The sequence below is a fragment of the Ursus americanus genome, chromosome 22, assembly GCF_024610735.1.
Source record: "Ursus americanus isolate L20-20 chromosome 22, mUrsAme1.1.p, whole genome shotgun sequence".
Classification (NCBI taxonomy): domain Eukaryota; kingdom Metazoa; phylum Chordata; class Mammalia; order Carnivora; family Ursidae; genus Ursus; species Ursus americanus.
Window position 1 is genome coordinate 10,229,167 of NC_142148.1, and position 16,231 is coordinate 10,245,397.

The 16,231-nt window shown below is 51.5% G+C and overlaps 1 protein-coding gene across 7 annotated transcripts in view; it reads left to right on the top strand.

The window, feature by feature from the left end:
- Nucleotides 1–16,231, top strand: part of NFATC2 (nuclear factor of activated T cells 2) — a 149,445-nt gene that overhangs the window by 85,053 nt on the left and 48,161 nt on the right. For all 7 annotated transcript variants that reach the window (XM_045808462.2, XM_045808463.2, XM_045808459.2 and 4 more), the window contains exon 6: nt 6,304–6,444. In XM_045808462.2, coding sequence (XP_045664418.1) covers nt 6,304–6,444 — 141 coding nt within the window. The remainder of the gene's footprint in view (nt 1–6,303; nt 6,445–16,231) is intronic.

Sequence of the window (16,231 nt, forward strand, 5' to 3'; positions counted from 1 at the left end):
AGGCCCATCTGTGCACACCGTACCCCACTCCCGCGGGGTGAATGCTGACAGCTCTCTCACAGAGGTGAACCCCACACTCAGGGAGAATTGCTGTCCCACCTCCCACTTCCCGGGGAAGACCCGGGAATCACCAGGGCAGGGGCTGGGGGGCCTAAGGGGCTGGTCTCAGGCGAGGCCTGAGTCAGCACTGTATTCTGAGCTGGGCCAGGCTCACAGCCAAGGATGGCAGCCTGCTGTAGAGACGAGAAGTACAGCAGCTGGAGCGCTGCGGCCCGGGGTGGTCAGTGCTCGGGCCAGGATGAGACTGATGGGAGCCCCCCCGCCCCGGCCCCCCTTGCCTGGGCTGGCTGGCGGCTTTCCCACTGGGAAAGCCTTTACTGAAAAGGGGCCCCTCGGGGTAATAGAATCCCACAGTCTAGGTTCAAATCCTGCCTGTCTGCCTCACTTAGCTGTGAGCTCTCAGGCATATCCCTTCTCCTCAGGGAGACTCAGTGCTCCCAGCTCCAAAATGGGAGTAATTCTTGCTTAGCGGTCTCATGAGGCTTAGCAGTAAAAATAACTAAAGTTCAGTGAGCCTGACAAAATGCTATGCGCTTCCCATGCATTGACTCATTTAATTTGCAAATAGCCCTATGAGGTTGGTACTATGATTATTCGCATTTTATAGATGAGAAAAGAGAGACCCAGAGAGATGAAGTGACTGGCCCGAGGTCCCGAAGCTCGGAAGACACCGAGCTGGGCTTTGAACTCGGGCACTCACGTGGCAGTGTCCTTTTATCCACGACCCTAAATTGCCTTCTCGTGTGTGTTTTGTAATATCAACAAACACATATATGTGAGGTGCCTGGAATCCGAGGCACTCTCTATGCAGCTGTAATTACTCGCTATTATTAGCCGAACCCACCCACTCCACAGAATCAAATTTCTCTGACCAGCCTCTCCTGCCTGTCTCCTGAGGTTTTTTGGGTAGATCGTAATTCTTGGCCACACACCCCAATGACGGGGCAAATTGGAGAAAGGCAAGCAGTCATGTCCCATTTCCTGGCTGACTCGGGCCGACCGGCAGGACCCCGAGCCGGTGTGAACTCCCCCAGCCGCGGCCGCTCTGCTCCCCATCAGCCACTGTTGCTGGTAAAAGCAAACAGCCGAACTGGTTAAACCAACAGTGCCCTGTTGATTCAGAGCTCATAAAACCCAGGAGCCCCAGGCCCCTTTATGAAGGGCCAGAACCTGGGGGCACGGGGGAAGCCTGGGGAAGTCTCTTGGTGAGGGCCACCTAGAAGCTTCTGCTGGAGCAGAGCGTCTAGACTTCACCCACAGGGAGAGCCCGGCCTTCAGGATGGCTTTAAAATGGCGGCCCCTGGTTTGGGGAGAGCAGTGCAGGGTGGATGGTTTGGATGGTCTGGAATCTGTAAGGGTCAAAAAGCCGAATGAGAGGCAGTGGGGGCCTGATGGGGGTTGGTGCACCCCGGGCTTCCTGACAGCCCTCTCACGGGTCCTGGATGGTGTCACTCCAATGAGCAGCCTGGGTGTGAGAGGTTGCATCAGAGAGAGAGAGAGAGAGAGAGGAGGAAGTGGACCCCAGGAGGGTAATTTTGGTTGCTGTTTGCCTCTCTTCAGTTCCTCTTTCAGAGGCTAATTGGATTTGTTTGCTTTACCTCTGGGCTCTCTGAGGATGCGGGGGCATCCCCTGGAGGAGGTCCCCTTGTCCTCGGGTGGCCTCCTAAGTGTCACAGTTGGCGCTCAAACAGATGTGTGTAGCGAGTTGCCTGGAAAGGTTGTGACCATTGCGAATTCTGGGAGAGCTGGGTGCAGGAGGGGGAGGGTGTGGCCTGAGCACCTGCAGTTTATTAAGTGCCTCCTCCAGCCAGGTAATCCGGCTGCGGGGGACCTGGGAGCCTTACTTTGAGCAACTCTGGCCGTCGAGGTTGAGAAATCTGGTTTCTGGTTCGGGATCCACCAAGAACAGCCGCGACAAGCACAGCAGCGCGTGTAGACACGCGGGACGTGGCGGGCACAGATTGGGTGAAATGCAGACTCTAAGACAGCGACATCTAGCCCGCGCCTCCAGCGTGGAAACTGCCGGAGCAACTGCAGGGTCGAGTATCCATCCGTAACCTTGCTGGCTGAGATTTACTGAGCCAAATACACTTTTTGTGAATTCTCCCATGGAAGCCTCGAAACAGCCCGGGAGATGGGTCTGTGAACCGTTGCGGCGTCCAGAGGGGGGACCAGGCTTAGAGAAGCCCCACGCAAGGATCCCCCGAGCGAGGGCCGGGGGCTCATCCGCACCCGGGCTGCCCCTTGAGGGCACTGAGTGCCAAGGGTCTGTTCCCCTGCCTGTAAGGCGGCCTTAATAGCATCTTCCTCGCTCCGGTGGGGCTGTCACTGAAGGCTTTAAAAAGACAACAAATGAGAAAATGTTCTGAAAAGGGCTAAGCAAGAAAGAGTGGCGTTTTGAAAGACGGAGCTCAAGAGTCGTTTCTCGAATGGTTACTGTGGGCTAGGCGCTGGCTGAATGCTTTAGTCTTATGTTAGACGTTTTTCTTATTGAGATAAAATACACATCACAAAACGTGCCATTTGACCCACTTTACGGCGCACAACACCGTGGTACTGAGGACTCGGGGTGCGGGGCCACCACCACCACCGTCTAGTTCCAGAGCTTGTCCATCCCCCCGAAAAGAAACCGCATGCTCCTTGGCCCTGGGCGGTCTGTTTTCCGTCTCCCGGATTCGCCCATGCTGAACCGTTTGTACCCGCGGGATCCCAGAATAGTTGTCCTTCTGCGTCCGGCTCCTTGCAATTAGCACCACGTTTTCAAGGTTCACCCACGGTGTAGCCGGTATCGTGCTTTGTTCCTTCTCATGGCCGAATCGGATTTCTCCAGGAACAGAGAGGGTTTTGCCGAGGAGGCATCTGTAATCCAGAGAGGTGAAGTGACTTGCTCAGGGTCACACAGCAGGGAAGTAGCAGACACAAGACTCGAAACCGTGTCTTTCTGACTCCAGAGCCCAAGCAGCAGTCAACCGGGAATTCTCCTTTGACTCCCGGGGGCCTGCCTTATCCTGCCACTGATGGTATGGTAGAGCATACCTGAGGGGGCCCATTGGAATCCTTAGGGGTTATTTATTTATTTTTTAAAAATCTCTGCTGGGATCCTCCCCTCAGAGCATTGAAGTCAGAACCTCTAGAACAGTGGTTCTCAACCAGGGGGGATTTTGGCCCCCTCCTCCCCAGCTTTATGGCTAGAGGCGGTTCTGGCTGCCCACAGGGGAGGGCTGGGGGGAGGCCAGGGCTGCCGCCGAACACCCTACCTTGCACAGGACGGCCCCGCATCAAAGGCTGCTCAGTCCACACGTCAGTAGCGCCCAGGCCGCGAAGTCCTGCTCTAGGGTTAGGGCCTGGGTGTCAGTATTCTCTAACTTCCCGGCTCATCCTCGTGTGCCCTCAGGGCCGAGAGTGCCTCTCCGACTGGCTAGTCCCTAACAATCATGTGGATTCCTCGTTCCCCGGCGGACTTGGGCTCCGTGGGTCTGGGGTGGGGTCCGAGGCTCTGCATTTCTGACAAGCTCCCGGTGATGCCGGCGCTCCCAGCCCTCACCTGTGTTCAGGACTGGAGAACAGACAAAGGTACGGGGAGCTGGGCTGGACTCTCGTTCTCTCTCTTTAAGCTGTTGTTTAAAAAAAGAATGTTTTCAGGACGCCTGGGTGGTGCAGTCGTTAAGCGTCTGCCTTCGGCTCAGGGCGTGATCCCGGCGTTCTGGGATCGAGCCCCACATCAGCCTCCTCCACTGGGAGCCTGCTTCTTCCTCTCCCACTCCCCCTGCTTGTGTTCCCTCTCTCGCTGGCTGTCTCTATCTCTGTCAAATAAATAAATAAAATCTTTAAAAAAAAATAAAAAAAGAATGTTTTCCTTCAGATACGGAGAAGGGCTGGGAAATGGAGATGTGGCAGAGGGAGAAGAACGTGGTTGCTTGAAACCGCGAGGCTTTGCAGGGAGACGCAGTGAAGCTGCCCCAGGAAGGAGACCGTTGTGTTCACAGCGATGCACGGTGATTCACAGAGCAGCCGTCCAGGCCAGCCTCCCACCCAGCGCTGAGAGTCACGGCCACGGCCGGTCCCCAGCCTGGCTGGCCCAGTAGTGATGACTCAGGCTTTCCACCTGCAAAATGGGAGGGATGGCTCTTGCGGCCTCCCCACCCATTCCTGGGGCCAGAAGCCCCCGGGTGCCCCCCGAACTCATCAAAGGCAGATCTTAAAAGTCAGGACCTGCTTTTGCAGGCAATGCAACTGCTGTTTTCACTGCTCATAAATCTCCGTTTGTGGCAGCTCAGTTAGGAAGTCGTACAAAACTCTTATATTGAAAGAAGGGATTAATAACCCGGCCCATGTGGGAGAAATTAGCAGCTTCTGCAGAGAGGCCTTTTTCATATGTACTCTTAACTGGCAGCCCCTTGGAACAGCACTGGCTGCCCGGTCCCTGGGCTGAGCCGGGCATGGGGCAAAGCCGGCAGGGGCTCTTCATGAGTCGCTGGGTTGCACTTTCAAGGTGAAGTGTCTGGGAGCATCCGGCTGGGCCACAACAGACTCCTGACATGTTGCCAAGTGCACGGTTGCTGCTGAGGGAGCCCGTTTCGGGAGAGATGGAGGTGCAGGCCGGCCGGGAGGGAAGGGTTAGGTTTGGGCCTCAGGCCTCACGCGGCTGCTGCCTGCCATAGCTCCCGGATGGGGAGGTCCTCGGGCCGCTGGCACGGAAAGGGCTGGCCCTCGGCCCAGTTCTTGGGCTTGGGAGGAACGCCAGGAGCTCGGGCTGACTCACGAGGGGAGGGCCGGCCTCTGCGGCCCACGCGGCTAAGGCGAGGCCTGAGCAGATGGGTCCCTCTCGCTGACGGGGACGTGTTTCTCACCCTGCCCAGGAAAGGTGGCTGGAGAGGGTCTTCATTCTGTTCCTGCAGCCAGCCCTCCAGAAAAATCGGTGGCTGGCTGGAGTGACCAAGGGATGGGGCTCTGGAGCTAGACAAGCCCACTTCCAAGGATTCAGATCTCAGTCCCACCACACGCCCTTGGCCAGGGGGTGACCTGACTTCTCTTAGCTTTAGTTTTCTCCCTAGGCAAATGTGAATACTTTCAATACTTCCTCCAAAAGTTGCTGTGACCATTCAAGTGTGTCCTTGTGGCTCAGTGCTTAGCACAGGTCTGTCCTAAATCTCCATCTCTCATTCGTCGTAGACACAGGTGAGGGTATAGGTACATGTAGAGAGATAGCTATGTATAGGTAGGTATTAAGATATATTGAGATACATCCGTATTTACCCATCCATCAGTTCTTCCATCAGGCCATCCATCCTGAGTACCCCCTAAGTCCAAGGCACTGCTCTTGGCCCTGGGCTTACAGCAGTACACATAACTCCCTCCTGGGGCTTCCATTCTAGTGGGGAGAGATTTGAAAGACAGGTGCACTAATAATGCAAGATGAAGGGGAGAGAAGGAGAGAGAGAGACACAGACAGGGTGGGGACTGCTGTTTTAACCTCAGGGTGGGAGAGTGGAGGGGTAGGGATAAGGAAGCCTCTTGGAGATGGGGGCATCAGAGGAAAAATGTACAAGAAGTGAGGATGGGAGCCACCGAAGTAATCAGGAAGAACTTTCCAGAGAGGGGGACTAGAAAGTACAAGCTCTCAAAGATAGGAGTGTAGCTGAGTGTGGTTGAGAGGCATTGAGAACATTCTAGAAGTATGGCTGAAGCACAGTGAGCCGAGGCATTGGGGGGGGGGGTCCTAGAAAGTGAGGTCAGAGAGGTGATGGGACAACATCATGCTGTTTCGAAAACCCAGTTCAGGATTCCCAGTGAATTCCCAACCGAGTACGTCTAAACCCTGCAGGAACTGGGTCCTAGCATTCAGCACATATGATCCCTTCAAGCATTTGTTGACATCAGGTGCACGAGGAGAAAGTACACTCTGGCAAAGGGATTCTCTTATGAAAAAGTTGATTTGCCCTTTTATAAAGTAAAGATCAAATCTCCTTCGCCTTGTCTCCCTATAAGGAGAACAGGCACCTGTCCTTTGATTCATGAAAACAAAATGCGTTGTCAGAGGCAAACTACCCCAAGTGCCTTAGGGCACTTTTGCAGGAACCTGGCATTTCCAGAGTCCACAGTTGCTGGGGCGATGGCTCCAGGTTTGCCATGACAACAGGTGACAAAGGGGGCAGAGCGTGTCTGGTCGCCGTGAAATCAGAGAGCCTCTTTTGAACGGACTTCTCCTGCCACCCCAGTGATTTCTCTTTCTCTGGCCCTCAGCCCAGCGGTCGGCCCACGAGCTGCCCATGGTGGAGAGACAAGACATCGACAGCTGCCTGGTTTACGGGGGTCAGCAGATGATTCTCACCGGACAGAACTTCACGGCCGAGTCCAAAGTCGTGTTCACTGAGAAGACCACAGGTCAGGGGGCTTTTGGAGCTCTTGCGTTGTCCGCTGGCGTCGTACAAAAGCACCATCTTTTTTCTTCCAAACACCACTGCTTGGGGGGATCCGTTCTATTGGGTGGGGCTTTCTAGTCTGCTCTTTTTACTCATGACGAGAAGCTTCCCAGACCGCCTGCGAGTGATGTCACCCCAGTTCATGGGGGTAGTGTACCATGATGTGTCTTAGCTGGTCCTGGATTGTTTCACTGGATGATGAGGTTGACCCCTACCCCAAACTCTTTTATTTTTATTTTTATTTTTTTTTACATAGAGAGGCAACCCTTTTCAACTTTTTACTATTACCCAAAAGGGAGGCAGTTCGACACGGCGAATACGTTTGCATGCTCTGGCCCTGGGTCTCCTGGGTGCAAAGGCTAGGTCCACCACTTGCTTGTTCTGTGATCTTAGGCACATTACCTCCCCTTCTGTGTCTTCCTCTCCTTACGCAGAGAATGATAATAACAAAGGTTCTTACTCCCCAGTGTTGTCAGGAAGGCTAACTAGGTTAATACATGCTGAGTAATTATAAGAGCGCCGGGTTGCTTGTAGGCCAATAAACATAAGCTACTTAGAATTTTATGACAAATACTGCTGCAATGAATCTTCTAGTACTTTGAGGATTAATTAACTAATCTTGTATACATGAGTGTCTGCCATTGTGTACTCAGGGTTTATTCCTAAAGTGGGATTTTGGAAAGTCATTTTGAGAGCTTTAATTACCTTCTGGAAATCTACAAATTGAAACTTCCATCAATGCTATGTCAGGAGTGGTTTCACCCCATCCCAGAAGTGCCATTTTTTTTTTTTAATTAAAAAATATTTGCTGAATTGGTGCTTCTCCTTACTATATGCTCCTTTGCTATGAGAGGTTTAGTGTTTTTGTTTATTGGCCATATGTATTCTTTGTTCCATACACTGTTTGTTAATATTTTTTGCCAATGAGGATATGGTAAAAAGAGAATGATCTAAAGTAGGGTCAGTTTTAAGTTATGCAGTTATTTGATAGTTATGGATGCTAGATCAATTTTTTTCTCTAATGGACATGATTTCAGTAGGTTAATTCTAGGGGGTTTCCTTATTTGTTTACTATCCTTAGGATGATGTGGAGACTATAATAGGCAGATTGTCCAGTTGTGAGGATTGTGCACTGCACAAGGGTACCTCCTCTAGGGACCGCCGTTCAAGTGGGTTACATCGACAATCTATGTAGACGGCTGCTGGCAGGAGGAAGCAGGGTGTCTTGGGGAAGGGTTCTTGGGGTGTGCTGGCTCTCTGACTAGGCATGACATCAAGGAAGGCTGTGGCAGTGGGGGCTGGAGATGCATGGGTGGGTTTGGCAGTGGTTTAAAGGGTATGTGGTCAGTCACTGTGGGTTTGAGGGGCAGTGGTGGTGTAGTGAGGGGTTAGGGATGCAGGCATTTAAATGGGTGCATTGCAGTCTATTATATGTTTGTCTAGTACTTTAGTTAGCCATTGCCCTTTTCTTATGCCTTCGACTGCTCCCAGCTCTGTGCTATTATAAGTAATTCAGTGATCAACGTTCTCTACATCCCTTTTGTCAGCTAGGTAAGAGCTCATGCTCTTCAGCCAAAACCCAGCTCCACTGTTTTCTAGCTGTGTGACCGTCGGCAGGTTACTTAACCTCTCTGGGCAATAGATTTCTTGTCTGTGTGATGAGGATGAAGACAGTCCTACCTCAATAAGGTGGTCATAGGATTAAGAATTTCTGCATGTTCAGTACTCATAAAATGCTTGGTATATACATTATTTAATGCTATTTGGTATTGTTTCCTAGTATTAAGGCTGACCTATGGTGTAGTGGCTTCATGGAAGCATGCACAATTTTAAGCATCTTGGGGGGGACACTTACTTTTCAGATGGTGGAACGGTGTGAAATACTCTCTACTGCAGGAATTTTCTAGGCTTTTGTAAATCAGAGAGTGAACCGATGTGGCTGGCACATTGTGATAAGCAGGCAGAGGTCAGAACAGAGAGGTTTCCCAGTGCCAGGTGGAGACCACGGCCTTGGTTTGGTCGGCACATGGGTAAGGTAATAGGGAGTCATGGTGAGTTCTCCAGCAGGAGAGGGGCATGAGACGTAAACGAGCAAGCATTAGCTGCTCTGGCTTGGATGTGCCTCCCGGGCAAGCACACCATCGTGCGGGCCTTCCGCGGACTTTCCCAAGAAGCTTCTGGCCTCATGGCGCCTTGTTAGCAGAGGGGAAAATGCGAGTAATAAACAGACATCTTGTTACCCACACCCAGGCTGGCAGGTGCCGTCAGAGGTGGGGTGGTGGTGCTGATGGAACGGGGTGGGGGTGGCTTGGAGAGAGGCCGGGTCCTACCAGGTCCCTCGCAGAGTTAGGAGTCAGCCAGCTTTCGTGGTCCTGGGAGCTCAGGTACTTGTGACGCTGCTCTGGGCATCGATTAAGTGTTTGTTGAGTGAATGAACAATGGTATTTCTTCTCTGGCTTGCTTTCTCTTGGTTTCAGAAGAAATTTCACGGTTTACCTCTTGGAGGGAGGAAAACTCAGGGTCTGCTTCAACTTGGAAAAGTTGTGTATTTTTTTTTTAAGATTTTATTTATTTATTTGACAGAGATAGAGACAGCCAGCGAGAGAGGGAACACAAGCAGGGGGAGTGGGAGAGGAAGAAGCAGGCTCATAGCAGAGGAGCCTGATGTGGGGTTCGATCCCATAACGCCGGGATCATGCCCTGGGCCGAAGGCAGATGCTTAACCGCTGTGCCACCCAGGCGCCCCGGAAGAGTTGTGTATTGATAAGGAATAAGGAGTAATTAAGGAATTAATTAATAATTAAGGGACTACTGAGGAATCATAGTAGTGTCTGTCTGTGCTCTTTGACGGACACTTTCCATGGACTGTCTCCTCTAAGCCGGGACCCATGGGAGGCAGCCAGCCAAGCATGGAGAAGGGAGGGGGCTCACCCACAGGTAAGAGCCAGCATTGTCCTCATGGCCAACCTCCCTGGGCCTCAGTTTCCCTCTCTGCGAAATGAGGTACCAACACCCCCCTCCCCCGAGTTAAATGGATTCACAGGCAGTGTGCACTTAGGGCCTAGGGGGTGCTCACCGAGTGTTTGCTGTTGTCTCTCCGGGCAGAATTCTCATGGCTCAATCAAGGAAATTCAAATCAAAACCACACTGAGATACCACCTTACGCCAGTTAGAATGGCAAAAATAGACAAGGCAAGAAACAACAATTGTTGGAGAGGATGTGGAGAAAGGGGATCCCTCCTACATTGTTGGTGGGAATGCAAGTTGGTACAGCCACTCTGGAAAACCGTGTGGAGGTCCCTTAAAAAGTTAAAAATTGAGCTACCCTATGATCCAGCCATTGCACTACTGGGTGTTTACCCCAAAGATACAGACGTAGTGAAGAGAAGGGCCATATGCACCCCAATGTTCATAGCAGCAATGTCCACAATAGCTAAATCGTGGAAGGAGCCGAGATGCCCTGCAACAGATGACTGGATTAAGAAGTTGTGGTCCATATATACAATGGAATATTACTCAGCAATCAGAAAGAATGAGTTCTCAACATTTGCTACAACATGGACGGCACTGGAGGAGATAATGCTTAGTGAAATAAGTCAAGCAGAGAAAGACAACTATCATATGATTTCTCTCATCTATGGAACATAAGAACTAGAATGATCAGTAGGGGAAGAAAGGGATAAAGAAAGGGGGGGTAATCAGAAGGGGGAATGAAACATGAGAGACTATGGACTATGAGAAACAAACTGAGGGCTACAGAGGGGAGGGGGGTGGGGGAATGGGATAGACCGGTGATGGGTAGTAAGGAGGGCACGTATTGCATGGTGCACTGGGTGTTATACGCAACTAATGAATCATCGAGCCTTACATCGAAAACCGGGGATGTACTGTATGGTGACTAACATAATATAATAAAAAATCATTATTAATAAAATAAAAAAAAATAAAAAAAATAAAAATAAAAAAAAAAAGAATTCTCATGGCTCAGGCTGCCAGCGTCACTGACTCGATGGTCACAAGTGCAGGCTCTGAGCTCAGGAGGCCTGGGTTCGAATCCGTGACGTGCAGTTAGCGCCTTTGGCGTCCTGGGTGAGTCACCTCACCTCTCTGAGCCAGAGTTTCCTCTTGTGTCAAATACAGGGGATTTGCTTCTCTTGAGAGAAGAGGAGGTGACACGAGTTGGGGGTACAGATGAGGCTCTTTGCCTAGCTCCTGGCACATTGGAGATGCCCATGAAACAGTAGTTTTTACTGTTATCATTATGTTTAGGCTGTGGGAGAACAAAGATGAATAAAATTTTACCTCATGGAACCAGGAGGACATTGAAAAACTTTGAAAAACTTTGAAAATATGTGCCAGGCCTTGTTCTAAGCACTTGACGTGTATTAACTAACCTGATTCCTCATGACATCCCTACCAGAGAGCTCCTCTCCTCCTAATTTTCCTAATGAGAGACTGAGCACAGAGAGGTTAAGTAACTTAGTGAAGATCACACAGCTGGTAAACGGTGGTGCTGGGTTCGACCCCAGGCAGCCTGGCTCATGAGTCTGCACCCTTGACCATGAGCTCTTGTGTCCTGAGGAAGCTCAGAACCAGGTTAATTTGCCCGAAGACCCTTCAGCCGCTTTGAGCCACTGAGGTGAACCATTTTGTGGTGAAACAGACCCTTGGCTTTTTGCAGTGGGGCCGCTGGGTTTGAGAGGACCCATTCAGAGCCCTTTCATGCCTAGCTTAGGGAATCCTGGGTGAACGCGGTTTCTGGATTGATGCCAGGAGAGAAGCAGGGGTCTCAGAGATGCCCCCACCTCACGGGGTGTCTGGCTCCTCAGGGCCCCAACAGACAGGGGGCTCCTCATGCATTTGCAGGGAGCTGGTCCTGCTCTTTTGACCCCGAGCACTCGCCTCCCAGCCCGGGACTGCCTTCTGCAGGGGGAATCCCTGTTGCTCAACTTCGTTTTTCCAAAACGCATCCCCGTTCCCATCTCCATGGATAGCTGGGCTGGCAAGGGCTCCGTGGGGCGGGGCGGAGTGGAACGGGCTGAAGTTTTCCAAGGAAGGGGAACCCCAGCTGGTTCTCACATTAAGGAAAGGTGACAGCCTCCTGGGCTAATCTTAGCCCCCACGTTGGGTCATCGGCACCACCAGCTCCAATGTTCTTTTTATAGCTGTCGGCTGAAATGGGATTGGCAGCTTCCCTCCAGCAGGATGACAAATTGAAGAATGATGGAAAAACAGTAGGAGAGGGGCAGCGTGGTGTTTCTTAAGTTAGAAAAGCTCGGTGTTTTGGAAAATGGCACCTTATTTATAGCAGCAGTAATAATAATCACTATTATATTATTTTTATTACTATTTTTAATTATTTTCATGACTTCCAGGAGGCTGTATGATCTGGCCCTTGCCCATCCCTCTGAATTCAGCTTTTTGGACTGTCCCCTTGCTCACTTGGCTGGAGGTACACCTGTCTTCACTCTGTCCTCAAGCACCCCATGCTCGTTTCTGCCTCAGGACCTTTGCTTTTGCTCTCTCCTCTTAGAACGTCCTTCCAACATTTCTTTACGAGGCCGTATCCTCCTGTGTCTTCAAGGCTAGCACGGAGGTGATTTTTTCAACGAGTCCCTCCCTGCCCATCTGCTTCGAAGCTGTTCAGCATCCCCTCCCCAGAACCCTGTCACCTTCTCTCGCATTGTCCTGCTCTGTTTTCTCAGTGGCAGCTCGCACCGCTGAAATTATCTTGCCATTTGTTATCTGGCCTCCCACACTAGCCTCTTAGTTCCTCCAGGGAGGGTGGGGACTCGGTGTTTGCTGCTGTATCTACAGCATCTAGAACAATCCCTGGCACCTAGTAGGTGATTATTCATACTGCTGAATGGGTGCCTTCTTTCTTTGTCACATCGGCCCCAAGGGGCAGGTGACATGGTCCCCATTTACAGTTGAGGTAACTGAGGCACGTACAGGTCAAGCCACAGGCCCCAGGTCAGCCCACGGCTGATGACAGAGCTGGAAACCCAAGTGGTGCTTATCATCAACACCTCCCCGCCCCCCAAGGAAGCTCTCTAGTCACATCCACGAGGACAAACAGAAACCAAACAGAATGATCAGGATCTTTCCTATTTACCGTCCTCAGTCATTGCCTAGAAGCCTTCATATATTCTCTGAAATTTAAAAAATGTGTAACCTTCCAGGCAAAGTTCAGGCGGAGAAGTCCAGGCTGTTCCTGACTTCAGCTGGTAACCCTGGCCCCCGGCCACCCAGGCCTCAGGCGGAGTTGGGGGTCCCAGCAAAACATTGCAAAACAGGAAAAAATCTAAGGACACAAAAATAAAAGTGATGTGGCAGCGGAAACAGGGTTGCCATGGCTCTGAGCGACTCGCCGCTTCTGGGTGGGATCCAATGTTTTGGAAGGTTCCTCCACATGACACAGGGTTTTGGAATTTTTCAGCTGGTAAATCTTTCTTAATTCAGGCCCCCGGCCCCGGCCAAGTAGCTCCCTGGCTCTCCGTGTCCTGCGGGGGTGTAGTTTGGAAACCTGCCTGCTTCGGATTACTCAGCTTTGAAACTTAAATTGTTTGAAGAGAATTTGTGTTTTGTTTTGCTGGACGATTTTCTTGGAACAGTCTGATGGCAGAGGCTCCCATCACCTGTTGAGAGGGCAAATTGATTTTTTAGAAAGGAGGCGTGGGTGGTGGAATTCCCTCTTTCCCACTGAGTCATCATATCCTAATATGAGTCATTTTATTACTTGGAGGTTCCCAAAGGTTGTATTTTGAGCTTTGTTTAATAAATATAAATGCACATGCTTAAAATAAAATTTTTTTGCTAAATTAAGTATCTTTCCATGAATTAGTATCCTAGAAACCTTGGAACCACCTGAAAGAAGGCATCTGCTGCAGCCACCTGTTTTTCCTCCGCGGGCTTGGTTTTGCCCAGTGTGGCGTTTTCGAAAACAATAGACCTGGTGTGGGAGTCTCTAGACGGGGCTTCCCTCTGGGAAAGGTCAGACTCCAGGCTGGGCTGCGGCATGACTAAGGCCCTGCAGACCTTTGCCCTCGGTGACTCACGTCCACAGTGTCATGGGCCCCCTGGGCTGAAGCCCACCATTTACACACAGCTGGCTGGGATGCCATGCTTGCCTCCAAAGCCAGAGGCCAGGTCGTTGCCCCTAAGCCCCGCTGGAGACCGAGCAAATGGTCTCATTTTCGCTCCCCTTGCATGTAAGGACAGGCTTTTGGGTGAAAGAATCCTACAGTTCATTCTGTTTGGAAGCCTTTGAAAGAGGACGCAGAGAAATGAGTTTTCTAGCTGACTTGGGTTCAGGCTTTTCCACCAGCAGTCAGTGTTCTTGGTGCCAACAGACCTTTGTGTAAATTGCAATTAGTAGGTTGCACTCCCCCCCCCCGCCCCCGCGCTGCCACACATGCTGGCAAGAAAATCAAAATATCTTTTATTAATGAACACCCTTCTGTATCTTTTCTGCATTTTTGGTTGCATGCCCTTTTTAAAAAAATAAAAATTGTATATATTTAAGGTATAAGCAGGCTGGATTTGGGATCGTTTAGCAGGCTTGGCTCGAAGCCTGGATAGGCCCCATGTTATGTGCTTTGGGACTCAGTTTTCCCATCTCTAAAGTGGGGTTCCTGGTATTTCAGCAATGAAAAGAGAGCAAGGATCTAAATGGGTCAGGCTCATAGCAAGTGCTCAGAAGCTGTTCGCTGACCTTCCACATGCCCCCTGGGAGTCAGTTTACCAAACATGGAGCCAGGAAGGCAGGCCCATGTTGGTTTCTTGTCTGAGAGAAGAGTCCTTCCGGACACAGATGAGTTTCTCCTCTTGTCCCCTAAGCCATCTTATCCCACACCGGTTGTCGTGGCCTCACCGAGGAGCTGGAGGGAGCTTGACTGATGGCTGTGCCCTGCCCCCCATCTTACAGGTGGGGAAGCTGACTCACATGGTGAGGTCGACAGACTTCCTCGAGGTGGTAGAGCTTGTGGCTGGAGGGCTGGGTCCCAGAGCCCCACTTCCTGGTTCCCAGAGCGACGGGCTGGCTGAAGAGTTGCCCCTGCGGGGGGATGAAGGATGGGCAGGAGTCCAGCCTCTATGGCAAACGACCCAGTGATGCTCTTTTAGCCTCCTTCTGCTCACTCGGCCCCAGGGCTTCCAGAACACATAAGGCTCCCTGGGTATTTACTGAGCACCTACTAGGTACAGGTACTGTGCCAGGCACTGGGGACCCGGTACAGAGGAGGTCCCTGCTCTCAGGCCACTCCGAGATGGGGAAAGTGCTCTGAGGACTCTGAAATCAGGTCAGAGGAGCTAGACGAAGGGCCTGGAGGTAGGGGGAGAAATACAGGAGGCTCAGTGGAATTCAGATCTCAGACAACACATGTCTGTAGTAGGAGTATGTCCCCTGCAATGGCATAGGATTTGGGACATACTTGTAGTAAAAAAGGAGTCCTTGGTTGCTGAAAATCAAATTGAACTGGACGTCCAGTAATTTTATTTGTTAAATCTGGCAACCCTGGAGAGTGGGATCAGGGAGGGCTTCCCCGAGGAGGTGGCTTTGAACAGAGGCCTAAAGGCAGAAAAGAGGGAGCTGCACAGACCGTCAGAAGAGGGTCTCAGGGCAGAAATACCTCCCAGGGCCACAGTCCCAGCATTGGGACGAGCTGGGGTGTTTGAGTAAATGAAAGCAGGCCCAGGCCTCCAGGGCAGCATGAGAGCCTGGGGAAGGATGGCACCAAGCAAGCCTGGAGAGGTCTCTGTGGTGGGGCGGGGGCGTGTTGGAGCTTAGGTCGTGCCTGGGTTTGTAGGAACGGAGAAGAGTTTGGATTTTGTTACAAAAGCAACTAGGGGCTCTTGTCCTAAGCAGGGGAGTGCCATGATCTAATTTGTATCGTTAAGATTGTTCTGGCAATCTGGATGAAGAACGGACTCAGGGGTGTTGGGGGGAACAAGTGGAAGGTGCTTTGAGCCCCCCACTGTAGTTGTCAAGGTCAGGGACAGGGGGGCTGAGCCCCCCAAAGAGGTGGTGGGGCATCAGGAGAGAAGTGGGATGTTGGGAATCAAGGCATTTCCTCTCCACCGCCCAGCAAGTACATTCGGACAGTTGTACCATTTCAGGTGGGTGAAATCCTCAGCTCTGGGACCCTCCCGGCGCCCCCCGCCACCCCCATCTGCTCGGCTCATTAAGCCCCCACACCCAGGGAGTGTGCATTTTTCTGCTAGTTAGCAGTCGTCAAAAGCAGACTGGAAGGACTTCAGCCATCTTCATTTAGCTAATTTTAAAAGCAGGGCCAGGACTGGGAAGCATCATGCGTGGTTTCCTAATACAGACTGACACTTTGATTTCCTCCGTTTGCCTCGAGCCCAGGGGCGTGCTCACAGTCCGCGTGAGGACGGATTCGCTCTCCTTCTTCTGAAATCGCCCTTATTTCTCCTTCGAGTGCTGACAGGAGCCCGTGGCTTATCCAGGCTGACGGTTAAGACCCCAGCCCAGACCCAGTGCCAGCCCTCCTGCTTCCTGACGCTTTGGGTTCAAGAGCTGCCTGCAAAGCGGATGTCAAACCACTGGCAGGGTAGGGGCCACGGGTCCGCAGACGGTCTGGTTACTAGGGCACGAGCGTCTGGCACAGCGGCCAAGACACCACCAAGGCTAGAATGTTCGTTGAACCATGCATACCCCTCACCCCGTGTTTTTTTGTTCTTGCAAAGTCTTGCTAAAGTCTTCTCTAGACCCAGCCCCTTTGCCCAAA